Source organism: Nakaseomyces glabratus, chromosome A, assembly GCF_010111755.1.
Source record: "Nakaseomyces glabratus chromosome A, complete sequence".
NCBI lineage: Eukaryota > Fungi > Ascomycota > Saccharomycetes > Saccharomycetales > Saccharomycetaceae > Nakaseomyces > Nakaseomyces glabratus.
Window position 1 is genome coordinate 362,621 of NC_088951.1, and position 27,470 is coordinate 390,090.

General features: G+C 36.3%; 11 protein-coding genes and 1 non-coding gene across 12 annotated transcripts; 3 read left to right on the forward strand and 9 right to left on the reverse strand.

Moving 5' to 3' along the window:
• Nucleotides 1-735: 735 nt before the first annotated feature.
• On the forward strand, nt 736-1,479 carry GVI51_A03245 (uncharacterized protein; the record flags this gene model as incomplete). The annotated part of the gene is made up of 1 exon (XM_444916.1): nt 736-1,479. The coding sequence occupies one exon, from the start codon at nt 736-738 to the stop codon at nt 1,477-1,479; it is 744 nt and encodes a 247-aa protein (XP_444916.1).
• Nucleotides 1,480-1,911: 432 nt separating this feature from the next.
• RAD5 (DNA helicase RAD5) lies at nt 1,912-5,367 on the forward strand (the record flags this gene model as incomplete). Its single annotated transcript, XM_444917.1, has 1 exon — nt 1,912-5,367. The coding sequence occupies one exon, from the start codon at nt 1,912-1,914 to the stop codon at nt 5,365-5,367; it is 3,456 nt and encodes a 1,151-aa protein (XP_444917.1).
• A 544-nt stretch (nt 5,368-5,911) lies between these two features.
• On the forward strand, nt 5,912-7,372 carry RSC58 (Rsc58p; the record flags this gene model as incomplete). The annotated part of the gene is made up of 1 exon (XM_444918.1): nt 5,912-7,372. The coding sequence occupies one exon, from the start codon at nt 5,912-5,914 to the stop codon at nt 7,370-7,372; it is 1,461 nt and encodes a 486-aa protein (XP_444918.1).
• A 275-nt stretch (nt 7,373-7,647) lies between these two features.
• On the reverse strand, nt 7,648-9,063 carry SMF3 (putative divalent metal ion transporter SMF3; the record flags this gene model as incomplete). The annotated part of the gene is made up of 1 exon (XM_444919.1): nt 7,648-9,063. One exon carries the CDS (start codon nt 9,061-9,063, stop codon nt 7,648-7,650), a length of 1,416 nt encoding a protein of 471 aa, XP_444919.1.
• A 603-nt stretch (nt 9,064-9,666) lies between these two features.
• On the reverse strand, nt 9,667-11,706 carry MLH2 (mismatch repair protein MLH2; the record flags this gene model as incomplete). Its single annotated transcript, XM_444920.1, has 1 exon — nt 9,667-11,706. The coding sequence occupies one exon, from the start codon at nt 11,704-11,706 to the stop codon at nt 9,667-9,669; it is 2,040 nt and encodes a 679-aa protein (XP_444920.1).
• A 462-nt stretch (nt 11,707-12,168) lies between these two features.
• Nucleotides 12,169-12,241, reverse strand: tA(UGC)1. Its single transcript has one exon. It is a non-coding gene; the product is annotated as a tRNA-Ala (tRNA).
• A 565-nt stretch (nt 12,242-12,806) lies between these two features.
• On the reverse strand, nt 12,807-13,058 carry COX12 (cytochrome c oxidase subunit VIb; the record flags this gene model as incomplete). The annotated part of the gene is made up of 1 exon (XM_444921.1): nt 12,807-13,058. One exon carries the CDS (start codon nt 13,056-13,058, stop codon nt 12,807-12,809), a length of 252 nt encoding a protein of 83 aa, XP_444921.1.
• An 801-nt stretch (nt 13,059-13,859) lies between these two features.
• RIC1 (Ric1p) lies at nt 13,860-16,841 on the reverse strand (the record flags this gene model as incomplete). Its single annotated transcript, XM_444922.1, has 1 exon — nt 13,860-16,841. The coding sequence occupies one exon, from the start codon at nt 16,839-16,841 to the stop codon at nt 13,860-13,862; it is 2,982 nt and encodes a 993-aa protein (XP_444922.1).
• Nucleotides 16,842-17,154: 313 nt separating this feature from the next.
• AFB1 (Afb1p) lies at nt 17,155-17,724 on the reverse strand (the record flags this gene model as incomplete). Its single annotated transcript, XM_444923.1, has 1 exon — nt 17,155-17,724. The coding sequence occupies one exon, from the start codon at nt 17,722-17,724 to the stop codon at nt 17,155-17,157; it is 570 nt and encodes a 189-aa protein (XP_444923.1).
• Nucleotides 17,725-18,317: 593 nt separating this feature from the next.
• GVI51_A03443 (uncharacterized protein) lies at nt 18,318-18,962 on the reverse strand (the record flags this gene model as incomplete). The annotated part of the gene is made up of 1 exon (XM_444924.1): nt 18,318-18,962. The coding sequence occupies one exon, from the start codon at nt 18,960-18,962 to the stop codon at nt 18,318-18,320; it is 645 nt and encodes a 214-aa protein (XP_444924.1).
• A 2,469-nt stretch (nt 18,963-21,431) lies between these two features.
• Nucleotides 21,432-24,620, reverse strand: TFC4 (transcription factor TFIIIC subunit TFC4; the record flags this gene model as incomplete). Its single annotated transcript, XM_444925.1, has 1 exon — nt 21,432-24,620. One exon carries the CDS (start codon nt 24,618-24,620, stop codon nt 21,432-21,434), a length of 3,189 nt encoding a protein of 1,062 aa, XP_444925.1.
• A 507-nt stretch (nt 24,621-25,127) lies between these two features.
• MAK5 (ATP-dependent RNA helicase) lies at nt 25,128-27,329 on the reverse strand (the record flags this gene model as incomplete). The annotated part of the gene is made up of 1 exon (XM_444926.1): nt 25,128-27,329. One exon carries the CDS (start codon nt 27,327-27,329, stop codon nt 25,128-25,130), a length of 2,202 nt encoding a protein of 733 aa, XP_444926.1.
• Between the last annotated feature and the right edge of the window lie 141 nt (nt 27,330-27,470).

Here is a 27,470-nt window from a genome sequence, read left to right on the forward strand (position 1 = left end):
TCAGTTTTCCAGATCTATGTATCCGCGGCTAATCTAACTGTTGTTGTTTTTTTTCTTACCTGGGGATATGTCAAAAATAGCATATCTGTCTTAGAATTGCACGTACCAAATTGGTTTGTGTTTTTATTTCTCGGCGGCTAATTCCCAGATCTCTATTTCCCCTCGATTTCTCTCCTCTTTTTTTTTCTTGGTGCAGAAGTGCAGTGGCAGATACTATCTCCGCGGGATCTCCGCTTTTCAAGTTTTTATTTTTAGCAGTTCTGTTACTTTGATACGTTTTTACTCACAAAACTACGCAGAGGCGCCACTAAGTTTTTTTTGCCTTCCCAGGTTCACTGCCGCGGACCTTTGGATTCAATCCTCGCCTGTCTTCCCCTCCCCCCAAAAAAAAAGTATAAAAGGGCACCGGGTTTCTCCAAAAACAAAATTTCCTGATTCTTGCGCCGCCTGCGAATTAATAAAAAAATTTTTCTTTGTGTCAAACACTACCTCTTTTTACACCCTTTTATGCTAATTGATACCCATTAAAAAAAAAAATTCCACTGTTATTAAAGTATGTCAACCCTTTTCATATAAAGATAGCTTAGAAAATTTGAAACAGTTACAGCTAATTTTTTTTTGATTCTTTTTGATTTTATTATTACCTAAATGCTCTACGTCAGAGGATTTTTGTTCTGTCATAGTCACAGGTAGAAAGACTACTTGCATCCAAGGGAATTGAAGAAACTGGAACGGATGACTACAGAAAGTTTCAAGTTTCAAAAAGTCTCTGTTAAGAAGATATGTTTGCCAGAGCCCTTGCAATGGGAACCAGACACAGCAATCGTCGAAGAACAGAAGAGTTACTTGAGAACACCAAGGACAGCTAATGATGATGATCAAAGCATATTGGCGTCTATCCTTTCAAAGTGGAGTCAAATGATAAGAAAAAGCATAAGAAACTACAAACAACGGAAAAGGAATAGGTTGAAATTTTGTCATAATTTGAACGGTAAATATTTGGGACTTAATAATACCAAGCTGAGTACAAATTTTATTTTGCCAGATATCCCAGTAACAATGTCAACTAATGAAAGAGAATGGTTACCACAGATTGAACCAATAATGGTTAGGGATATGGTAATTGAATTTCCTACAATTGAAAGCATCACATACAGCGAAGCAGATATAACCACATTATCCAACGATGTTCCTCAAATAATTGATTTCTATCTGGATAATGACATTGATGATATAGAATCATTGAAACATCGCAAAAACATGATCTCTATAAAGAAGAGACTTGTGGAACAGAAAATAACCGATCTAACCAATTTACTTCAAAGAAAGACACCCGAACATTGTTACCGTCAAAGGACCAGTAGGGACAAAGTTATATCTATGATGAATGATTTACAAAGACTGAACTTTGAAGTAGAAACGAAAAAAAGAACTATAGAGCTACTAAAGTCGCAAAATCTTAGAATGCCAAAATATTGAATGACATGCCAAAAAACTGAGCAAGTTTTGTCTTTATCTTCATCAATTTTTTTGAAAGAGGGATTGCATTATACAAACGCGATGGCATCATCGCGTGAATAAATTTACTATTTTGTTTTCTTTTTTAGAAATTAATGAATTAGAGTTTCGCTCTTCTCCCCACAAAAATGACAACACTACGTGATGTAATATAATAAATGAAGAAAAAAAAAAAATTGGTAAATATTATTAGAAGAGTTAATATAATTATTACAGACTATTGTCCAACATATACAACTTAGCAGACATTTCAAAAGGACTAATACTATATAAAAAAAGTTAATAGTTGTTCAAACTAAAGACATCTGAAGTTTTTTACAATCCATAGAAGGGAGGCCTATTAGATAGATACTATATCTTGAATACAAAGTAAGAGCCAATGGTACTTTAGTAATGGATCAGAATGCAAACCAGAAGAAACGATTCTTTAAAGATGAACTCGAGTCGTCTATCGAAACCACTTTGACTGATAAATCATCTTTTCTATTTGAACCGCAGGTAGATGCGATTCAGGAAGAAAATGCAAATGATCCAGAAGAGCAAATTGCACAAGGTACACAGGAATCACCCTTTATAGAGCAGCTAAGAGCAGTGTTGCCCACTATCCGGTTAGAAGTGGCCTTAGCACTTGAAGAAAAATATAGGGATATTGACGACGGGTTGGATCTGGCTATCTCAGAGTATTTTGACCAATATCAAACCGGAAATGACGATGCACCACCATCGTCTTTGGAACTGCAACATTCCCAAGAAGTGTTGACGGTGCCTGATAATGAAGAGAAGGATACAGATCTTCAACTAGTAAGTGTGAAGAGGAAACGTGAGGACGATTTCATGCAGTCTAGTCAATCAAAAAAGCCCCAAAGGGCAAACAGTAGTTGGAAAAAGTTTGTTGGATCACTACAAGTTACAGTGATGGTTACGAGACCTACAATGAGACCTGTCCCATACGGGACACCACTTATCTTTAAAAGATCCAATAATAATGTGCCTTTAAAGAAAATTTACGAACAATTGAACAAGAAAAAGACAGGTCTTGCTGCATTTGTTAAGATTTATAGTGCCAATGATGAAAGGGAAATTGGTAGAGTTCCCGAAGATATAGCTCGAATTGTTTTTCCTCTTCTTCATCGAAACGAAGTCCATTTTAAACTAACAATGATCTATCCTGGTGATAAGAGACTAAGCATAGGTGATAATATAATTATCCAAATGGACTCATTTCTAACCTCCACACTGTTTAATCGCAAAGAAAATCCTACGTTTTCGACTCAAAATGGAAATGGGCGTGAAAGATTTGGAGCAATAGTGGAAACTGAACAGGAACTGGAAGAAAGAAATATAAGAATGGGTTTAATCATGTTATTCGATAAGATAAAATTAAGGCCAGTTAAAGATGAGGCCAAATTTTTAGAAAAGTTGAAACAAGATGGCGATGACAACGAAATAGTTGATCTGGAAGACGATGAGAGTTTTGGGAATTTCTTATCACAAGAACCTTTAAACGATGAGTTACCAACTCAGCATCAAGAAGATACGATGAATATCAATCAATTGACCTCCTTTTATAAAGCAACGCAATCTTCTAAACAACTAAATAGCTTAATACCGACAACGCCTCCACCAGAGCTAGTTAAAGTGGAACTTCGCAAGTATCAAAAGCAAGGTTTAACTTGGATGTTGAGAAGAGAGGGTATTTCCATAGGCCATGATAATGAAGATAAATCCGAAGATGATACTACACTTCTTAACCCCTTGTGGCGACAATTTCAGTGGCCCAGGAATATGTCATGGCATAATCAATCTACAGGGAGTGAAAATGACAATTCAAATCCTAAGCTGATTTTCTTTTATGGGAATCTTCATACTGGTGAATTTTCTCTTGAGAGGCCAACGATGAATTCTTTCAAGAATGGTGGTATATTGTCCGATGAGATGGGTTTAGGTAAAACTATTTCAGCTCTATCATTAGTACTGATGAGACCAAAGGACGAACATACTACCAGTCAGTCACTGTTTCACCAAGAGAGTTCTAATTTATCAAGTGATGATGTAATAGAAATCAAAGAACCGGAAAGATCATATGCTTACAAAACAACGCTAATCATTGTGCCGATGTCATTATTAACCCAGTGGCGTGATGAGTTTGACAAAGTCAATAATAATGCTGGATTAACGTGTGAGTTATATTATGGAGGTAATGTGAGTAGTCTCAAAAGCTTACTGATCAAAAGAAAGAACCCACCAACTGTTGTTCTAACTACTTATGGTATTGTTCAGAATGAATGGACAAAGTTAAGTAAAGATGGAACAAATATCAGGTCTCTGGGACGAACTTCTGGTATTTTTTCTATCGAGTTTTTTAGGATAATTCTAGATGAGGGCCATACTATAAGAAATAAATCTACAATTACTTCTAAAGCGGTATTAGAACTATCTTCAAAATATAGATGGATACTGACTGGTACCCCAATTATCAATAGACTGGATGATTTATATTCTTTGGTAAAATTTTTGAAGTTAGAACCTTGGTCTCAGATCGGTTATTGGAAACAATTCATTACAAATCCTTTCGAGGAACGAAATTTTAAGCAAGCATTTGATGTTGTTAATGCTATTATGGAACCCGTATTACTAAGAAGAACAAAGCAGATGAAAGATACTGATGGAAATCCTCTTGTTCAGCTACCTCCAAAGGAAATTGTTATTGAGAAATTACAATTATCTAAGAAACAGAAATTAATATATGAAGAGTTTTTGCAAAGGGCAGAGAAAACATTCAGATCAGGTCTACAATCAGGTGATCTCTTGAAAAAATATTCAACTATCCTGGTTCATATATTAAGACTTCGCCAAGTTTGTTGTGATTCAAATCTAATTGGAACCTTAGATGAAAATGATGAAGATTTGTCTTCAGGTAATAACAAGCTAATAACTGAATCAGTTGATGTAAAAACCCTAATACCAGATACAGAGGAGGAGGAAGATGAGGTACCTCCATTTGAAAATGACGAACTTGACAAATTGATTGAATCTGTAGAGGCAAAATTTATTGATTCAAACCAACTGATACCTGTTGAGTGTTCTATATGTACAGCGGAACCTATTGAGAGCTCGTCTGCGGTTGTTACAGAATGTGAGCATGTTTTTTGTAAGGAGTGTCTGGAGGAATATGGTAACTTCCAAAAAGAGAAAAGCTTGCAACAAAAGTGTCCTAACTGTAGGAGGGACATCAATTTAAATAGATGCCTAGCCTTTGAAAAAGGCTCTGATGGAATTCTAAAGCTGATCCATTTTGACCGTAAGGAACGGCCTGCGAAGCTTAATGCCTTAATAAGGCACTTACAACAGCTACAAGATAGTTCTGCCGGTGAGCAAGTAGTAGTATTTTCACAATTCTCCTCATATTTAGATATATTGGAGTCACAACTAAACGAGGTCTATTCATCAAATAAGTTGAAAGTTTACAAATTTGATGGTCGCCTGTCCTTAAAAGAGCGTACTGCGGTGCTAGAAGATTTCAAAGTCAAAGATTATGCAGTACAGAAGGTTTTGCTTCTATCATTAAAAGCTGGTGGTGTTGGGTTGAACTTGACCTGTGCGTCTTATGCATTTATGATGGACCCGTGGTGGTCGCCCAGTATGGAGGATCAAGCAATCGATAGAATTCATAGGATAGGGCAGACTAACAGTGTGAAAGTCATCAGATTTGTAATAGATGGCTCTATTGAAGAAAAAATGTTAAGGATCCAGGACCGTAAAAGAACGCTAGGTGAAGCCATGGATACTGATGAGGATGAGAGACGTAAACGTCGCATAGAAGAAATTCAAATGCTATTTGAATCTTAACGAATATAGAAAAACTGCATGAATGACTTTCGACTAATGTAATATATATATTTAAAGTACTGCATCTTAATAAATAATTATAGAACACATCTCTTTCATTTGTTGGGTGATTTATCTCTTATAGTTATACATCACCAGTATTGTGATCATCTTAGACGTCAAAAACTGTCCTCGATGAAGAGTTCGCAGAAACTCAAATTGACGCGACCAGAATGAGAAAGTTGAAAAGTATCACAATAATACCAATACATGCAAACTTATAGTATGCAAAATTCGACTGGAGTTGCCTTTTAACTACAGAGGATATACAAAGCACCTCCGTTAAACGCAAAATATTAGACACTTTATTTCTGATTATCACTTTTCCTGGGACGTGAACTGTACTTGAATTGGTTGGTAATTAGGTACATAAATACAATCATTGTTAAAACATCGCAAGTTATCCCCATAACGGAATAGATAAATTGAGATAATAATTCTGAATCACTTTTAATTTGTCTCTCTATAATAACACGTTTACACTGGTGAGTAACAAATACTAAGCATGTCGCAAACTGCTGAAAAGGGTATTGCGGATTTGATAAATAATCTGTTTCGGATATTTCGAGTTGCTGGAGCCAAATGCAGGGTGTTAGATGAACCATTTCCTTCAAAGTTTCATGAATCAGACCCACTAAAAATTTATGAATCCTATAACAGGTTTTTGAAAAGTAAAACCGATCATGATGGCTCTATCAAAAATGAGGATAAGCTTCCATTGACAACAATAACCGAAAGAAACGATAAGAAAGAGTATAATGTTAGTCATGGTGGGTTATACAAGCTGTATCATGATATTAAATTGGTATGCATAATGCTTATCAATTATTTCCCCCAAGGTTCCAAGAAATATCAAATGGTGGATAAATTCTATAAATTTGCTACTGAATTGATGCTACGAGAAGCCTATAAGATCGGCGCTCAATTAGTATACGAGACAAATTTGGATGATGATGAAAGAGAGACGGACTCCAGCAGAACAGAACTTGAAAAGGCCATAAGTGCTGACTTCATTAAAATTGCTACTAATTATACTGTTCCTGTTACCGAGACTTATCACATTACTACTAAAGATCTGGAATTATTTTCTTCTACTATCGAGAGATCTGAAATTGATTATAGACCGCATGAATTACCAAACTCTAATTTTGAAATCAATAAAGTTATTCCACAAACCAGCCTTTTAGATGAAGCACCTAAATTGGGCTTTTTGGCAGCAAACACAAGCGGTATCCCAGATCCAACTCTGCCACCTACCGAAATGATGACCAGATTTTTGCATCCAAATTGGTATGCTCTACCAACTACGGTATGGCTAAAATACAATGGATTTAGCTCATGGGCACCTTCTTTTAATGAAAATGGAACAGTTATAGATTCAACAACAAAAGGTACGATATGGTTGAATAGAGTTGGATATATGCAAGAACTTATCAAAAAGGAAAAGGAATTACATGAAGATTTATCAAAAGAGCAGGAAACCACTAAGGATGAGGAGAAGAAGACAGATATGCTTGATGATGCTGACCTGGATCAAACGAAAAAAAATGAAAAAACTGCAAATGAAGCTGAAGTGAAAACTGAAGAAGAAAATCTTCGAAATGATAGTAATAATAATATAAAAATTGAGAATCTTTTTGCTTGGACACCTTCTAATCAGTTAACCGATAGCGATATTGCCCTTCTCAAAGATGGTAAGGGCGAACAGCTTGTTAATGACACTTTATCAAGAATAGCAAGGTTGAGAAAGTCAAGAATAGCGAAAAGGCTAAGAGAGCCTACAGATGATGAGAGAAATCTATATTTCAAAGCTCGCCTTTTGTTAAAAGAAATAATGCTCTCAAAAACTGATCAGCCACTCAAATTATCGAATCACACTTCTTTTCCAATAGTTCAAGTGAATTATAATGGTACTATACCAGTTGTTAGGACACAACCTGTTAAAAAGAAAAAGTATAGAAGATAAAATTAATAAAACTTATACTAGTTTAGAGTAGCTATTTCTTTGTTACTCATATAACTTAATAGAGGAAGCATTTGTAATATTATAAAACATCACATATTCAAGTTAGCATTTTATGTAGATTGATGATATTTCTATGATGCTTTCATAATTGATGATACGAATGTTAAAAATGCAAATATTTATATATTATTAAACTCAGTAGTATTGACTGTAGAACCCGGATAGATACTTTGTTCATGGTATGTATCTAACCGTTGAACTACCTATAACGTAGTTTAGAAGTGTACGTCTGCACCGTTCAGCCAAGAGCCAACCAAATAGCAGTTCAAGCCACCAATTAAAGCCCAAACAAAGACAGCTGCTCCAGTTAATAATTTAGAATTGGTAAAATCTTTTTTCTTTCTTTGTGCACTGGAATTTAAAGGTGTGCTCTCGTCAACATCATTTATATCAGCCACATGTAAGTGATGATCCTCTACTGTCATAATTGACCTATTAGCAGTGAAATAGATAAGTGGCGCTGAAACAATTGGTAGAATTAGGGACAAAACAACTTGAGAGAAATTCAGGATATTTGATATGCCACGCTCTCCAAGTGTTAGTGTAACAAACAAACAAGGGATGATAGCGATCAATCTTGTACATAGTCTTGTAGCCCATGGGGGTAGAGACCATTCTAAGAAACCTTCTGAAACAATTTGACCGGCTAAAGTACAGATAATACCTGCAGACTGCCCTGAGAACAACATTGCAGCAGCAAAGATGAGGCCCGCCGCTGGTGAGATGTAGTGGACTAGCAAGTTATAAATAGACAATAAATCAGCATCTTCAGCTTCAGGCTGACCAGCTAGTGTTGCACCAGCAACAATTAGAATAGCTGAGTTAACAAATGTGGCTATTAGGAACAAGGAAATAATTAATTCAGCGTAAGAGTAGTTCAAAGAGTATTTGATAGCACTTAGACTTGGTGAAGATCCGACTTTACCATATTTCTTGATGTCGTAGTCGTAAAGTCTTGGTTTAACCAAGGAGGATCCCAAGTAAAGAGAATGTGGCATAACGGTAGCACCTAATATACCTAGAGATATGTATAAAGCTTGCTTTTCTTTGAAAATTATTGATGTTGGCATAAAGCCCTCGAATAATTCTCTCTTGTTTGGGATATTGATTTTGAACAACTCAAGTACAAAGCATAACACTGTGCAGATGACCAGAACACCCACAAACAATTCAAACATCCTTACTTTCTTCATGGACTGGCCATCTGGTCTGTAGAACATCAATATTAGCAGCACATCAAGCACAGTCAGGATCACACCTAATGTTAGGGGTATATTGAACAATATCTGTAGAGCAATAGCCGTACCCACCACTTCGGCCAGATCTGTTGCAATGATAGCGATCTCAGCAAAGAAATATAGCACATAGTTCACCTTCTTTGGAAGGTTTCTGCGACAATTCTCCGCTAAGTCATAGCCTGTCACAGTCCCTAACTTAACACAAAGGCATTGTAGAAGAACTGCAAAGATATTAGACACAAATATGGAGAACAGTAGCTTATATTTGTACTGAGCACCACCAGAGACACTGGTAGAGTAATTACCGGGATCCATGTAGGCCACACTGACCATGATGCCGGGACCCACGAACGTGGCGAACTTCTTAAGTATATCTATAGTCCTTGGAAGCATGTTGCAGTTCGGCCATATATTGAAATATATGCTAAAAACACCAGTATGTATATTATAAATCCGGGGTTTAAGAATATATTAAGCTCAACAACCAATGCGTATTAATATATATATGCCAAACTAGCACAATAAGAAAAAGGTGTCTGAGAAAGCCCACCTGGAGGGGTGTCTGGACTCATCTCGTCTACAAGAGCAAATATAAAATTCTAACCTGTGTGGACTTAGTAAAAATACGTCAATCCAAAAAGCAAATGAGAAGAACTCAAGAGCTCATCTCTCCCAGCAAAGTTCTTTTGACAAAATGTCATGTAATAGATCAAAAGATATTGATGAGAAAAAAAAGAAATGAATTTGGAAAAAAATTTTAGTGTGATTGCAACTGCAAGATCACACTGATCACCAAGCATGAACTAAGAACTTCAGAACCCAATATTTACGGGTGGCCCATTAAGCTTGCGCATTGCCCTTATCTGCTTTCTATGTTTATATTCCGGTTTATACAGGAACGGGTGTGTCCTGTCCTTAGGTATGGTTCTGTGAGAATCGAAAAGTACATGGGATTCCATATACATGTTTTCTTGTTTATGTCAATAAAGAGCAGGTTTATTTACCTTTTACAAGCTTTTGCCAGCCTTGCGAAGTTTCTTCGAGATCGACTTCTTCAAACTGTTTGGATTTTATATACTGTAAGACTCTGTCTTTGAATGGTGCTTGATCAAAATCTGACATAGTTGGTTGTGGATTTGGTTTATATATTGCATTTGTTGTTAATCGTGTGGTGTACTCAGAAAACATCCTTAGTTTCCTCTTGGCTTCATTGGTCTTAACCCGCTTGTGAACAGGTGCTATATTCATTGATGTATGCGGTCTCTTCACATGCATGTCTTGCGGTCTTATGGTTTGATTACTGATGTCGTGTACATTTGATGCCCCTAAATCACTCAATCCGGACTTGTGTGTATTATAAGGATATTCAAAAGTATTCTCCTTGTCTTTATCGATAGTGGCTAAGTTCGAGCTGATTGGTTCATGCGGTTCCTCTTTAACTTGCACTACAGTATCTTTTACGTTACTCGCCAATTCTGAGTTATATGGTTTCGGTTTCGTATTTTCTCGCCTAGCATCGTATTCATGCCCCACATGTGTCATTGAGTTTCTGAATGTGTTCTGTTGAGTGTTGACTTGATCGGATGAATTTAAATTATCTTGATTAATTCCATGAGACAATTTTGTCGTATTATCAAAATGAGAGTTTGAACTATCATTGGGCAAATTATGTATCTGACTATTCGAAATTCCAGTTCTGTTTACTTCTGAGATTGATTTGAAACCCATATTAGTAGAGTCCGCTTCATAAGTGATTCTGGGCTCAGAATTATTTCCGTTCTCCGATTCAATAATGGCTTCAGTTATGTTCTTACTAGTTGGAGTTAAAATCGGCATGGTTGATTGATCTACAGGTTCATCACAAGATTCGTTATGCTCCAGCATAACTGATGTATTAGCTGCAAATTGTTTGAATGATGGACTGTTTGTAATGGATACTGTTGGATTAATGTTGAGTTTCTCTCGTAAATATAGTTCAATTATGTTATCCATTTTCTGAATCACTTTGGTTTCGTCTTTCAGTAATATATCATCCTTTTCAGGCTCAATGTTCACATCAATCAATTGTGGTTCGCTGATAATGTTCACATACCATACATTGGGTTCTAGTAATTGTAGTCTCCTGTATATTGAGGATAACATTCTATCAAACTCTTTACCAAAAGCTAATTTTCTAGATAATGCCCTGTTATTTACAGATAGAAATTTATAGCTTTTCTTTACGTTGACAGCATCTGATTGGGGGATCATAGTTGGCAGAATGAGTTGGATATCTATCTTGTCTGTAATTTCCAGTGATGCGTTCTCGACAAAGTTAATATTTGTAGGTTTTCTTAAATTTGCTATCAGAGACAAAAGCCTCGGTCTTGTTAGATTAGGTGCTACTGATAATTGTAATTGTTTTTGAGCTATGGAGCCATTTTTATTTAATGAGACCAATTCAAAACTAAACCTTATATTTCTGAAGTTAAGCGCATAGTGGTATAAAATAGTCTTCAAATCCTCTATCGTTTTCCTGGCTTTACTTGATTGATCAATTTCTCTTGACTTGAACCCTCCCAACAGCTTACGCAGTGTAACAACTGTTCCCGTTGTGGCAGGTGCTTTTCTGACACTCTTAGGTTTTATAGAGCCATTTTTCTGGATATACCATTTTTCACCAACACTCTCATCCTTACATTTCGTAATTATCTCCAATGTGCCCACTTCACAACATAAATTGGCTATTAAAAATAATGCTTCTCCTCTGAAACCCAAGGTACTTATCTTGTCTAAATCGTCAAGGCTGTTTATCTTTGACGTTGTATTGTTGAGACACATCAGCTTTCTATCTGGCTGTGGCACCCCAGGACCATCATCTCTAACACTAATGTATTCACATCCTCCTGTCTTAGAATCAATTGAAACATAAATATTCTGGCACCCGGAATCTATACTATTATCAATAAGTTCTCGTACAGCGGCTTTGGGCTCGACTATAAATGAACTGGCAAAAATCTTCCATTTCTCATCGGCTATTATTCCCTTAATTGGCATCTTCCAACTTCCTTAATGAACCTTGTCCAGTCGTTCCTGATTTGATCCAATTATATAACAACTATCACATGTGAAGAATGCTCGAGGATATTGCAAGAATATTGCAACAGTTAGATAGTGGGATCAATTCCTCTAACACTATCAGATCATATAAACTATGCCTGTTTCTTATGTTTCTGCTTAGTTAACTTAAACTTTGTTTATTTACAATTTTATATACAGGCCCTTTTCTTGTTCAATAGCTCATCGCTACCTGAAACCTTCGGACGTGCTGCGTAAAATAAATATCTAGTACCAAAATATAAAATCCTCAAAGGTAACACAAAAAAATAGACATACCTACAATATAATAGCATTGTAATAAATTCTCAGCAACGATATTAGTCAACTATAATAATGAATAACACCTATGGTTTCATCATGTTATTAATTGTTTTAATTTAATTTTGGCAAAAAAAATAATGGACGCAACCGGAATCGAACCGATGACCTCTTCCTTGCAAGGGAAGCGCGCTACCAACTGCGCCATGTGCCCAGATAAACTGTGAAATCTTTTACCGGCAAAGTCAGTACATATTGTAGTATTCCCCAGGTCGTTTGTGAACAGCCACCATAACAATGCTATACTTATTGGAACTAATAGTCATCTGGTGTTACTGCCTAGCAATCAACCAACTATTATTATTATTAAAATTGTACCAGTTGGTGTGTATTGTTCTTTGTTTGAAAGCATAATCGAAACGAATTCAAGATGACCAACCATGTGCCATCATTACTTTAATGAGAATAATATATATTATATTAATATGAATATAAGAATAAAAAATAAGTTAAAAAAGTATGTCAGTGTATGTTTTTGTTTATGTGACCGTAATATGCACCAACTACATCCCTATAATTGGAACATTTCCCTTATTAGTCAAGGGAATTTCAATAAAAACACAGAGTTGGTAGTGAAATGAAATGAATAATATCAATCTTTTTGATTTGCTTGTTATATTTAGCCAACAACATTCATTTTTTATGTTCATTAGACGAATCATAACTTTTGATAAATAGAATAAAAAGAAGTGGTATAAAATCAAACTATTACCAATCTTCTATTTGCTCTCTTCTGGACTAATGTCACCGGCAAAGATACCTTTCTCTCTTTGGTCATCCCATTTCTCAACCCATTCGACAGGACATAGAGAAGAGTACGTCTTCCAGAACACTTTGCATGGTGCGAAATCTTCACCCTTCAGGTTGATACACTTGTGGTAATCCACATATGCTTGCCAGCAGTGTCTAGTTTGGTTTTGGTTTGGGAATCTTGGGTCGAAACCAACAGTGTGCAATGGTGAGTCAGACATTTTCCTTTAGTATGTTTTATAGTTGTTATTTGGTTTGTTTCCGAAAAGTAATAAACTGCCACCGAAGAAATTAGGCCTGAATGGCAAACTGCAACTTATGTTTTTTCTTTATATAAAAATAACACTATATAATATCTTTGCTGCTTTTCCCAAAGTCCAAAGAAGAGTGTGTTCGACCTACTAAGAAGCTAAAATCTTCTGTCTGTCATTGGCTCTCATCGGAACTACGAAACCACTATCCCCCTTCCTCGAGCCAATTGTATTCCAACTTTTTTGCTTTGTTTGCCCATTATTCCCACTCTACAATAGTAACTTCCCTCTCATCACCGAAGAGAAATGTGAAGAAGGGGGTGGGGGAAGCCAACGCAGGATCAGTAACAATCTCTTGTCTACAGAAAGCACCAAGTAAATTCTGTAGATTATCATTCCATATCGCAAGGGAATATCGGTATATGAAGTCTTCCTTCTATGGTTTCTGCATAACACAATCTTTTAAAGGGTTTCTCGAACACTATTGGCCGAAAGTCACGTGTAACTATTAACATTGTTAGTTCTTTCAGTCGTATGCTGCACTGCTGCACCTATCCAATTGTTAATAGATTGCTAATAGCTTGCCAATTACCATACCATACATATATTACTTAACCATATATTAATCAAACTAAATGGCATATTAAACAGATGTTATGTCACAGACTTACTTAGGATTACTTTTTTTTTCTATGTATTACTGTAATTTCATGATCTTTATATTTTAACAAACGCATTAATTATTTTTTATGTATTGAATGTTTTTAATAATCAGCTCTTCAGAATGATCTGAGTGGCCTTTTCCATTAGGTTTGTATTGTTTTCTTTATCCAAAGCCTTTAACAGTCTTACCAACTGAAGACATAATTCCCACTCTTCTGATGCTTTAATAGCGTTACTTGAGCTTGCTGAAGACTCTACCAGGTGTTTTAGGACTTTAAACATCAGCTCTTCATCCTTTAACACATCATCCATTGTCGGGTTATGTAGCTCAACAGGTTTCTCTTCTTGTATGTCACCTAGTACTTCAGTCTCACCGTAATTTAAGAACACTAATAATAAGACCCCAAGCATTTTCGACTCCCTGTTATCAATACATAATGCCAACAGCTCTCTTGGAGACATGCTTAAATCATCGAATAAAGTTTTCCAGTTCTTCATTTCACTCTTTCTGAGACAATTAGATATAATTTCTAGCATGTCACTGTATCTTGATATTTTACCATGACCGGTAGGTTTATCATTAAGAAGTTTAATCAGTTCTAATGTTTTTGTGATAGACTCTCCTTCCATCAGTTTTATGGAAAGATTCTTCTCCAAGGCAAATTTATAATGCTTTAAGTTTGAAAATTGCCTGCTAATATCGTAAAGATCGTCTCCTCTATCAATCTTCACCGATATCAGTTTATCTAGGTAACTAGAATTCTTCATAATGAGTTTCGAGAGGTTCTTATTAAACACACAATATAGCGACTGTACTATGGCTGCGTCTGACGAGATACATATAGGGTAATGCTCTTCATCTAATTTAATAGATAGTATAGGTTTTCGGTCTTCCCAAAGTCCATTGATATCATAAATTGTAAATTTATCTTCTTGAACCATATATATATGGTGCTTCACAACATCGACTATCTTTTCAACATTATCAAGTAATTGAGTGGTGTGAATAGTACCATCTGATAATTTTTCTAATCTGAATAACATGTCAGATGCATATATTATGAAACCATCCTTCCAAGTACTAACCCATTCCAAAGTTCTTGTAGGTAGTGAGTTCGCTATTTCAAGTGATGAGTATTGATGGATATTAACAATAGTATTTAAACCTGTTAATTGAACCTTGGAAATTACATCAAAAACTACAATAGATGATGAAGTAGAAAGGATAATTTCCGCTGTTTTGAAAAACCTGTCTGATGAGGATAGCTCTGAGCTATCCAGCTTTTGATTTTTCATCTTGAGATATTTATATTTGTGATGGGTATTTACCCAGAATTTCAATATATCAACATTTTCTGGTATCTCATAAGCCCATATCTCTAGATCTTCTAACTCATAATTTTCAAGTCCCTTCAAAGGTAAGTTATAGCATTTGACACTAACTGTATCTGAGTTATATTCTTTCAAGTGGCATACTAGATAGTTGTTGGCAATCCAGTGCATATCAATAATGTGTACATCTGTAAATTGATACCATAGACTAGTTTCTAAATTCTGTATCAATAACGAGTTCTTATTAGATATGTTAATTGCTACCAACTTAAGATTTGAGTTTAATTTGATATGTGAAATGTTATTGTTCAGTGATTTAGTTGGGAGTTTTAATGATTGTAATTGAATGCGATTTAGTGGCGAATCTCCAGATGAAGAGTAGAATTTGATATCATTGTTGTTATTAGCAATAGCTGACACCTTTGGGACTCGGAAGTCAAATGTAGATTGTGGAAACTCTTGCCAAAAGTTCCATATTTGATAATATCCTGATTCACAGGTTGTGATCAATGTTTTGTCAATATAGACTAACGCCGTGTAATTTAATGTGTCGTTATGAATCTTATTAGAGGAGCTATCATCCTCGGATATTGTTGAAAAAAGCTTATTACCAAACTTACTACAAATTTCAAGTCTATCATTTTCAGTTATTATGACAAAACATTCATCTGTCAATTTTTCTGCAAGCTTTATACTGAAATCAAATTTGCGATGGTATGTAAATTGATTCTTTTCTGTACAAAAGAAATTAACTGAATCTTTTGTAGATACAAGCATCCTAGAGCCTATTGAAAATGCATTAACTAATTCAGAATTGCAATCATGCTCAGTTTTCTCGAGCACTTTTTGTTCATTGAGATCGATTAGATGAATTATCAGTTTTTTAGTTTCTTTATCCTGAGAGATAACGTAGAGTTTATTATCGCATATACATATCTTCTTTGAATTTGCAATTTCTACCACTTGAGAACTATTAAATTTAAAATCCTGTAGCTTCAATAATTGAATTTTATCCGCAAAGAGCACTAAAAGATTTTCTTCAAACTTCCCATCATCTTCATCAGAGAATCTCTTGAACCCAATAAAATCAATTATGTCATACTCAAATTTGAAGACAACTTTCAGCCTCAACTCCAATTTCTTGATCGGTATTTCGTTTGGATCCTCTGATTTCGCCGAAAGAAATTGCAATATACCTCTATCCTTATTTAAAACATATCCGTTTTGTATCACTTTTGATGATTTGACTTTGTCGAACACTGTTAAAACATCGTCATCTAAGTTTGCATCGTATGCTGCAGATTCAAATTCGTTAATTTGTGACACCTCGATTATCGGCAAACCATAATCTTTGAATATAGATTCACTAGTTGAATTTCTTAAAACTTGGTAAGCTAAAACATAATTCTTAGTAGTTGTTGTATAAAAGACTAATTTGCCTTGGTACCATGACATATAAGTTGGTGGTTTGCTATCAGTTACACCAGATACCTTATCTCTGAATGCAATGGATGGCACAAGCCCCTTATTATCTCCAAATTCTGCTAGAGACTCTGAAGTTCTTTCATGAGCTGCTACTAACGCAAAAGGCTTAAAATTGTACACCAATACTCTGGTTTTTGTAATTATAATGACAACATTCGAGTGAGTAAGTGGTATTGTTGCCAAAATATCCAAGTCATCATCAATTTTATCTCTCTCAGAACACCTAGGTGGTATGCAGAAGTGATTGGGTGGGGATACTGGCCACAATTGCATTTCTACCTGTTATGTAGTTTGAACAATTTCAACGCTCAAAATTAGAATATAACACCAAAAGATACCAGGAATTTCACGCACTAATTAACGGTACTAGTGCAATACAATAAGTTTATACCAATCAAATAAGGTCTACCAAAAGGCTACTAATAGGATCTCCAGAATACTTAAAACCTTCTTACCTTTAACGTTACAAAAGAATATATCAGTTGTTGTTTCCTAATTGAAGCCCTTAAATTTTCACACAATTTAAAGCTGAGCGATGAGCTGTTCTAGTGAGCTAAAAGAAAGTGGTTGTGAGATTGTCCAGTAACTATAGAGTTAAAAAGCCTATTAAATCAAAAACCATACATAATAATAGTATCCACATGTAATTAGATACCAGGTAAGTGCTGGCTGCCGCTTTTGCTGCCTTGGTTATGTCTTTATTGGACAACGTAACACTTGAAACTACAGAGGTTAGAAGCGATACAGTAGGTGCGTCTGTGGTAGATGTGTAGAGGTCTAATGTCGGAGTACTTAAGAAATCACCAGGCAATACCATATCAGTAATACCACCCTCAGACAACAAAGATGAGTACCAGGGAAAGACTGTTATGAAGGATTTGAATATCGTAAACGGGAATTGGTTAATGATGTCTGATTTTAAGTCATATTCATCTACACCGTTTAAGTGGTAGTAGTAATTAGCAACTTCCTGAGGTAATGTATGATGTTCCCTTATCATATAAGAAGTGTATTCTGTATATCGTTCATTAAAATCATCTAAAAACGCCAGGAAGAAACTCATGTCAGCATCAGCAGCCATGGACTTTGCATCTTCAACAACAGCAAAAACTCCTATTGTTAACGTAACTACATTAGCGAATAAAGCATATCTCATTTTGGTATGATGATTTATCGCTTTCGCTATATCATTATCATGCTTCTAAAAAGGAACTCTATTCAAGTAATTAAAGCGAAACCAATTGGGATTAGACAAGAGTAAGACTTCATTACTGATTACCCATTATATATATTTTAAACCTTTCTTGGTAACGCCAAGCCTCAAATGGATGCAACTTGAATCATCATTAAAAGCACCTAATAGTATTTGCCTAATTTGGTCAACAATGAGGTCTAACCTCAATAGTTATTTTTCAATGAGCTGTATTTTTATTTATACAGTATATTAGTTTACAATGCAGTTATTTATGGGGAATATTACCTTGGAAGTGAGTGTGATGGAGTTCATCTAATACTTTTTTTGTCTATGCAGCTTAATTAACGATAATACTTGACAGTTTCCCTAATTGTCATGTAATAATAAGATTCAGAGTTGATAAAAGATGCGCCTCATTTGATAGATATGATCATGCTGATAATTATTGAATTCATTAATAGATATTTGTCTGTGAGAGGAATACATCAAAAGTCACCTGTGATTTAATATCGACAAAGCATGCAGAAAGTTTGGTAAAAGTTTTGTATGCAGAATTAAGTCAATAGTGATACAAGAGCCGATAGAAGAATAGAGATTCCTGGCGCTAGTGCAGATCCAGCACCCTTGTAAGTGCTTCCTCTAGCCAATGACTTGCTGACAGCGCTGATCTGCTTACTGTATTCCGGATCATTAGGCATGCTAGAGGTAGAAGAAGAAGATGCCGAGGTTACACTAGACTGAGATGTTGTTATGCTTGTAGAGGATGAAGGAACCACCGAGGTTGTAGAAAGAGTAGTTTCTAGTTCTTTTTGTCTATCAGAAGAGTATGCTTCTTCTAGCACAACTGAGGTGGCGGCACTTCCAAAAAGGTCATCAGTTCCAGTTGTAGTTTTCTGTAGTGCCGTTTGCAACCCCCCACCATTCAAAAATTGCGATAGATCAGAGGACTCATCTCCAGTGTTATATTGAGATTCCGTGTCTGCGGTGTAGCTTGAAATCAAGGAGGAAGGTAAGAACAGAACACTACCGCTTACAGCAGCGGAGCCGGCAGTTGCCACATCGCTACCATCATTGTTGTTATTGTTATTGTTCAAGGCGAGCAAACCATTGTTTACGTTATTCGGACGGTATGGTACATTACCACTTCTTGCTAGAGTTCCTGTGATAAAAAGTAGAATTTGAAAGATGCAAATAAACATGATCAGATGTTAGTATTTGGTTGTCTCTACTAACTGAAGAAATACGATCACCTCTGAACAATACGGAGCGACCGATATCAAAAACAGAGTTTGAGGGAGTAAACTTTTAATATTGAATACACTTCAGGAAATGGTTGAAAGTGTGTGGATAGTAGGAATTCAGGAAAATCAATGCTAGCCAACTTGAATATCAGAAGCTTTTATAGGAAATTTTTTTGAAATCTGCCGATGGAATTGTAACAGCCGCAATAATACAACAATGACAGGAGAAAACTAAAAAAGATAGACAACTATATAAAAATAGAGAAGTCCAGACAATATAGTTTTCATACTATGAAGATAAATTTTTGCAAACTACATTGCATGCACCACAAAGATAGAGCTCCAACAATTAGGATTTTGAAGTTTGATTCGAGGACATACTCAAAACATAAGATCCCACCGGAACACTAAGGGAAAGAATACTAAAGTACCCTACAATGATGTGCAACAGAAGTCACTGGATCAGTATTTGTTCCTCATCGCCAAAATTTTTTCAAGAAAAATTCTGTGCTATAAAAGTGGAAGTTGACTTTCCACTTTCAACAGTCTGAAAGGGAAAAAGAAAAAAGATAACTCTCATGAACTTCTATGTATGTAACAACAGTTCTACAATAACAACAGACATAGGAGCAGAGTCCTATAAGAAGGTCTCGACACATTCAGAGATCCGATATAAAAGCAGTACTATCAGTTTCACATATGACGTCTTCTCAGCAATTAGATACTATATTATGTCTTTGACTCATACTGATAACAACTCTTCTCACACATTTCTTGTAAACTATGCCGAGGCATCTGAGTACTAATCGTTGAGCCCTTAGGAAAGCATTCGTGCTCCCTCGGACCAAATATTCAAATGGTAGAGCACCTACACTTTTCCACTACTCTTTTCGAGTTTAGAGACCCTCTCGCAGGTGATACCATCACTATCGCCTCCACACAAATTTAGTATCTTGTAGCAAACTCATCATCAATTCTCCTATAGGCGATGAGCTGGTCTTTGCCAGTTGGCCAATATTCTTTCCACTACGAAGTGATATTTTATTTCATCTAAGGTGCAATGCCGCTAATAAACTGCAGTACAAAAAACCGTATATCTGTTTACAAGATTTATTTTCGCATTTTTCCGGGTCGTACTGAGGAGCTCCACTACCACTTCTAGTGCAGCTCAGGAACATCCGTACGCGGGCTCTTCGCCTTTGTTATGAACTCAATCTGAAATGGAAAAAGCTACTTCTCGATCGATATCTAAGGAGAATTACGCCAAGAAGGAGCCGCACAGAATATGTTACAACAATATAAAAATCGGGATTAAAAACGCACGGAAGATCTCACCAGCCATACGTTTCTTTCTTTTTCTTATTTGTTTTGCATTCATTGTTTCAGTTGTGCAGATGTTTCTAAGTAACACGCTTGATATATTAGTTCGTTTCTTTTTTTTGCTTTTTGTTGTTGTTGTTTTCCTTCAATTCATTACTCTCCTAGGGGACATATACTCCGGAAAAACCAAGAATCGCTGATACCAATCCCGTTTTAATTAATGATGAACCACTATTGATCTGTTCAAAACCTTGTTCAGGTAATACAGTATAAGCGCTGTAGTAAATGGAACTTAGTTTCCTTACTGCCATTTGTGCGCTTGTTACTGAGCGTTTTGTTTTTTCCTTTTATTTTTTTCGCTTCGCTTAGATCTTTGCTGAGAGTTCGATGCTCTTCCCATTGCAAGTGGTAAAAGAGAAGAATGCCGTAGCAACAATAGTCTGGTACATTAGTTTCTATGGATCTACAGTTCCTTTACCCACCACCATTAATTTGAACAATGACGTAGTCCTTCACTTTTATCTACAGCCCTGAACGATCCTCGTCGGTGGGCTAAGCATCGCTGTTTCTAAATATAACCTGTTAGTAATAACCAGTCAAGAGCTTGCTTACGGTGTTATGCAAGGGATTCACTCGTAATGACCCGGCCACCCAGGTACTGGAATTTACCTCTCATATACTTGACATGGATGGAAGTAACAAATATATCGAATTCGAGACTCAATTTCTCCCAAAGTCCGACAGCGAATGACGTTGTTTCCTCGAATAGTTGTCTAATGAATCTATATTTAGATGAGTCGCGCGCGCCCCCTTTAAATTGTATGCCATTTTATGCATTTCGCATGGTTTCGCAGAAAATGAAAGGTAACTTACACCAACGCGAAATCAGTCTATGATAAGACTTTACCCTATTAAAAAAAAGGCAGAGCGTTTCTTTGAACATCGGCTATAAAACATCTTTATTTGAAACTGTAAATAACTAAACAGAAAACTAGAGTAGCTAAGATAAATGCTAAAAATACTTATCTCTAACACAAGAAAAGTAACGAAATGAATTTTTGAAAAGTTAATCCTCATCTACAAAATTGCTTATAGGGTGCGAATAGTTTACACGGACAAGTACTTCTCCATTATACTATTTGCTAGCTCCAAGTTACCACTTTCCTGGTATATTAACATTGAATTATAAGCTGCATGCTTCTTCAAAGCACCGTCCTCGTAACTGTCCAGCACCTTCTTGTAGTATTCTATAGCTTTTGAAACAAGACCAATCATGTGGTAAGCGCGACCCATGTTATAGTCCGCTTCCTGTCTTTCAATTCTGGTATACATAGATTGCCTTATGCTATAGTATTTCTTCAGGTAGCGCAACCCGTGCATTAATTGGAAATGTCTATTAGCAGTCAACCTCTGCATTGACCTGTGCATATGTGCTAGCCCCATCATTAAATTAACCATCGGATCATCAGGCATATCTTTCTCCAAGAATGACAGATACTGTAAGGCAGATAAGAAACCTCTGCTACTATACAGCAATACAGCATAGATATAATACAGATAAGGAGATGGCCTCCTCTCCGGATTTTCAACTTCTTTGTTGGTTAATGAAGCCTGTCCAGTAACATGAGTGTCATATCTTATGCTATCGAAGGCTTTCAATTGTCTTAGAAAAAACTTTTGCTGGACTGTTGAACTTAAAATGTTCAATGCATCCTGACCATGTGCCAAAGAATACATGAAAACTTGTAACACTTTCCTATTAAATTGAAATTGATTTAATAAACCACGCAATGACTCTGTCAGTTCCGATTCGTCTTTATTCTCCAAAAGAATTCCCAGTTTTACAAATCTCATTATCTTGGCACGAATAGGATCTTGAAAGAATACGTTAACTTCCTGAGCAGTATCGATAACACTGAGCCCATCTTCTACGCTTTGATGTTTTGTTATTACAAGAGAAAGTTCCATAAACAATTCAAACCACTGATCGTATGTTAAACCTCTCAGCTCAGTAGTAGAAGATAAGATGACTCTTTCTTCCAGTACTGGTAAATCATTGACAAATGATTCTCCCTCTACTAACTTAGAAAGTTGTTCTACTTTATAATCAATAGGCGTGGTAAATTTTTTCGTCCTTTTTATAATACCAACAAATTTCTTTGATCTACTTTTAGCAAAAAAGTTTTTGACACTAGAAAATATATCAATTAGTTCCGAAACAATATCAATCCATTTTTTAGTGTCTTGATCTGATCCCATTAACATACCTTCCTTATACTCATGTACCTTTTCATATTTCTTTATAACTTTTGATCTCATCTTCTTTTCACGATCAAGCCTTTCACGCTCTGCATCCAAAGGTGTTCTCTTTTTCTTTGTATTAAAAACTCTGTATTTACTGTCTTCCAGAAGTGGCTTTTCTGATGTATCCTTATCTACCCTCTGTTCATGCTCTGATTCATGCTCTGGCTCTGGTTCTGGTTCCGTCTCACTGACAAATTCTTCTATACGTGGCTTTTTAGTTGGGCCTTGATCATATATAGACTCTGCCTGACGTTTTCTTTCTTCAATAACATCAACTAGCAACTGGCGAAAGGTAGTTTTGTCACCCAAATAGTAATTGATTTCTGCAACATTCAATTTTGCGTCCATCGACTTGGGATCCATTTCCAGAACTTTATCACCATACTCTTTAGCTTTTTCGTAGTCTTCTATCTCTTTATAACATTTAGTGAGCGGCTCGTACAACTCGATTGTACACCACTCAGGAATTGACAGTAATGGAGTAAAAAAGTCAATGGCCTCTTTATACTTCTCTGACTTCGTCAGTGCCAGCCCAACTTCAAAGTATAAATCTGATACATCAGAAAACGGCTCGTCATAAAGAAATTGAAAGTGATTAAGAGCTTCCATGACATTCTCATTTCGTAGGTGCAAAAGACCTAAACGAATCCTAATATCAATTGGCATTGAGTATGACTTTGTCTTCTCCGATTCTGGTAATGCATCATATCTACCATTCTTTGCTCTCCTATCATCAAATTCAGAGTCATCGTGTACATCATCCCAAAAAGTCTGACCCTCTCTATGCTGAATCCACCTAGCACACCGTTTAATCAATGATATACTATCAAGCTTTTTCTGATTGCTTTTTAGACAAAGTTCTGCTAAAATATTCAAACTCGACCACTCAAAGAACACGCAATTATATTTCTTGTTAATTTTTTTAAAATCAACAGTTGGATACATATTCAGTTCCTCTGGATTTTGTATATCATAATCGTCCTCATCTCCTTGGTCTTCATCCGAGTTTTTAGAATTTGGATCATCATCGTCATCGTCATCTGAAGACTCAAACACTGCTTCTGATGCTCTAATTATTGCCTGTCGCCTTTTAATATTCTTTTCAAAACTTTCAAGATAGAGCTCAATAGCTTTCTCAACCTTGTTATAGTCTACATATAAAATAGCAAGTTCTCTCAAAATATTAGCATCTGACGGACTCTTAGTGTACATCTTCTGGAAGCCATCCAACGCTCTTGCAATTTGACCAGTTTGCTTGTAAAGCAAAGCTCTCCTATAAATACATTCCCATTCTTCTTTGTTTAAGTGGATTACCCTTGAGAAACAATAAATTGCCTGTCTGATGTGTCCAAGATCTGAAGATAAGATAGCTACAATTTTCCAAAACTCCCAATCAGAAGCATTCAAGTGTGCTGCTAAAAACCATGAATTACAGCAATCATTCATTCTTCCTTGTAGCTGGTAAATATCACCCAGTGTCTCGTATGCTGCGAAATTTCTAGGGTCTTTTTTGATCACTTCATTGAAGAGGCGCTCTGCCTCAGGCAGATCCTGTTTAACAAAAGCTTCATTGGCTTGAGAAATAAGCTGAGCAACTTCCGGATCATTAATGGCTTTGACACGAGCCATTGGCCTTTTCTTACTACTTTTCTTATTGTTACTTTTATTGTTCTTCTTCCGCTTGACTTTAAAATTATTTGCTTCTCTAATTGCATCCATAAAATTATCTTCCTCGTCTTCCTCATCTTCTTCAAAGTCCTCAACATCGGTAAAGATCGCCAACAAAGAGTCATCTCCTTCTTTGCTACCATCATACACTTCGCCATCATTGATTCTATAAGCACCGTCCCGGTCGTGATCATAATCAATTATATTCCTCAGCCCTTCAATATTTTCATAAAACTGACCTTCTTCATCGGGACTCATATCAACTTCTTCATGCATGTCACCATTTGATACAGAATCCTCAGGATCACTCTCACTCCTGATCATTTGTAACCTTTTTAAGTATATATTATTTGAATCACAAAAGTTGACGCGCTTCAAATGCCTTCCTTGGAGACCAACAGCAAAGTACAAACTTACGCAGAATTTCAAAAAACAGAAATAGAGTATAACGAACAAACTATAGCCAGACTGGTTACTGATAGCTGCAACTCAATTGGCTTTAGAATATATTTCAAAGTAGTATTTAACCTAAGTTCAAGATCTAGTAGATTATAGTTGCGTTTTTTGGTCTCCAGCTGGGTTCGAATGGCGAATGAAGAAGAGATATGATGTCACATGACTATATAGTATAAGTACTGGTATTGCAGCTTATCATATGGTATTGGCAAAGGAATAGAAAGTGTTAATCGTCTAGTAGTGTACTCTCTAATGTATACTTCTCTTCAGTTCTCGCTTCACTGAGGAATTTCCTGTAGTAGGTCCTTGGAAACATATACTCTGGTACAAAATGAGGGGAGACCATTTGCTATATATATATATTGCTAGACAGGACTACTTAGTTTTCTGCTTCTTGTTCGATTTACCTTTCTTTAGTACATTCAAGGCATCAGTCTTTTCATGACCGATAATGTTGTGATGCCCTCTTTTCTTAACTAGACTGTCTGCTAGGTTTACAAGACCACCTGTTAAGTAACTTCTTCTCATATCTTTTCTGATAGGAATTTTCAATAGATGTGTCAATTCAGCTTTCATTGATTTCAGCTCGTTCTTATCCAAAGTCTTATTCATTTTCTTGTTCTTGTTTTTAGCTAAAATAATATCCTTGTCTTCTTCATCCGAATCCATATCTATTCCTAGCTCGTCAGCTGCCTGCTTCAGCCAATTACTGTCCTTCCTCAATGATCTAGACGCCAGCTCATGCTCGGCAATGTCATTAGCCAATGAACTTCTCTCCCTCAACTGTTGTAAAATATCTATTTCAATTGGAAGAAGTGGGACAGTTTGCTGCCATTTTTTGTTCTTAGTACTCTTGCTTATTTGTTCTTTAGAAGCTAACAATCTTCTTAGTTTACGTAATGGTCCCATGGCTTCCTGTGGGGAACATATCATAACCGCAACACCTTCGTTATCACCTCTTGCTGTTCTACCAGATCTATGGATGTACGTGTCTGCAGAATGTGGCAAGTGGTAGTGAACGACATGCTTAATACCCTTAATATCTAAACCTCTGGCAGCAACATCACTGGCAATAAGCACAGTGGGTTTGCCTAAATGGTTGTTTTTCGAAGCCATTGCTTCAAATTTCTCTAAGTTCTTTAAACGATTCTTCTGAGTCATAGAAGAATGTATTTGGAAAGAGTTGATTCCTAGGTTAATCAGGTATGCATTTAATTTCTTGACAGATTCAATAGAGTTACAGAATATAAGTGTTGTACCAGGATACAGTGTAACAAAATAGTAACAGTATAAGTCTCGCTCTAGTGGTGCACACTCGATCAAGGACTCCTTGATCTGTGCACTTATCTTATCTTCTGGGTTAGCATCTATCATCATTGGCTTAGACTTGAAGTTAATCTTCGTCATTAGATGTTTCAAGACTGACTCCATCTCTGATTCATCCTTGCTGTTATTTTTCTTCTTCCATGAACTGTTCGCCAATTTATCGAATAGATCAGTTGAGAATGTGGCGGAGTATATCAGAGTTTGCCAATACTCCATATTTTTCAAGGACTTACGTATTCTTCCCAAATGCTTTAAGATTTTCTCAAATTCATCAAAGTGACCATCCTGTAACAACCTATCAGCTTCATCAAGTACAAGAACGTCAATCTTCGCAAACCTTTTCATGAGCTCCTCATTCTTCTCAATCAGTTCTAAGAATCGACCAGGCGTAGCCACCACGATCCTGGCACTGCCATCGTATTTCAGTAATCTTTCCTGCTTCTGTATGGATAAACCACCGGTTAGCGATAATATCATGTATGGATTCTTCTTTAGTAGCATGCTGCAAACGTTTTGTAAGTGCTTAGTCACTTGTTGAGCCAGTTCTCTAGTAGGAGTAAAGATAATACCATTAGTTCTTAAATTGTCCTTTGATTTGATCATCTTCTCGATGATGGGTATACCGTACGCAAGAGTTTTACCGGAACCCGTCGAGGCTTTACCCATGATATCCTTACCTTCTAAGGCAGCTGGTATACTGAGCTTTTGAATTGGAGTCATCTCTGTAAAGCCTAGGTTGGATAAACCGTTTATGGTAGTCATTGACAGATCAACAGTATCAGTCCACCCTGGTAATTCCCCAGACCCAACATCTGAAAGATCGACATCGATATCAAATACATTAGTAGCCAAGTCATCTTCTGGAGTCTCCTTCTCATCTTCATGTTTTTCACTGTCCACTCCTTTATCTATTTGTTCCACTCTAGCTTGTTCTTGTTTTTGTTTCACTTCCGGTTCATCTGCCTCTGCAACATCTTCTTCTTCTTCTTCCTCTTCTTCTGCTTCCTCTACATCGCCATCGTCTTCTTGTTCCATGGCATCAAAGTCTGGAAAGTCGCTCTCTGAGCTCTCCTCCTCCTCCTTCACCTGTGCTTCAGAAGCAATGAACTGCACTTGCCCATTGACCACCTTGACGTCAACACCATCGATCTCTTCCAGCCCGTAGAACCCACCAAAGTCATCCAGAGTGTCTGGAATATCAACTTTCTTCCACTTCAGCTCCTTATCCGTAGCAACTACCCGCTTACCCATCGTAAATCAGCTTGCTGTTCTGATCCTCTCGACCCCAAAAAGACCTATCCTAAAGTAATCACACCGCTATATACAAGCTCATCGCAAGCTCATCGCAAATTTTTTGAAATTTTTCAGAAATTTTTCAGTTTCTCCTTCTCC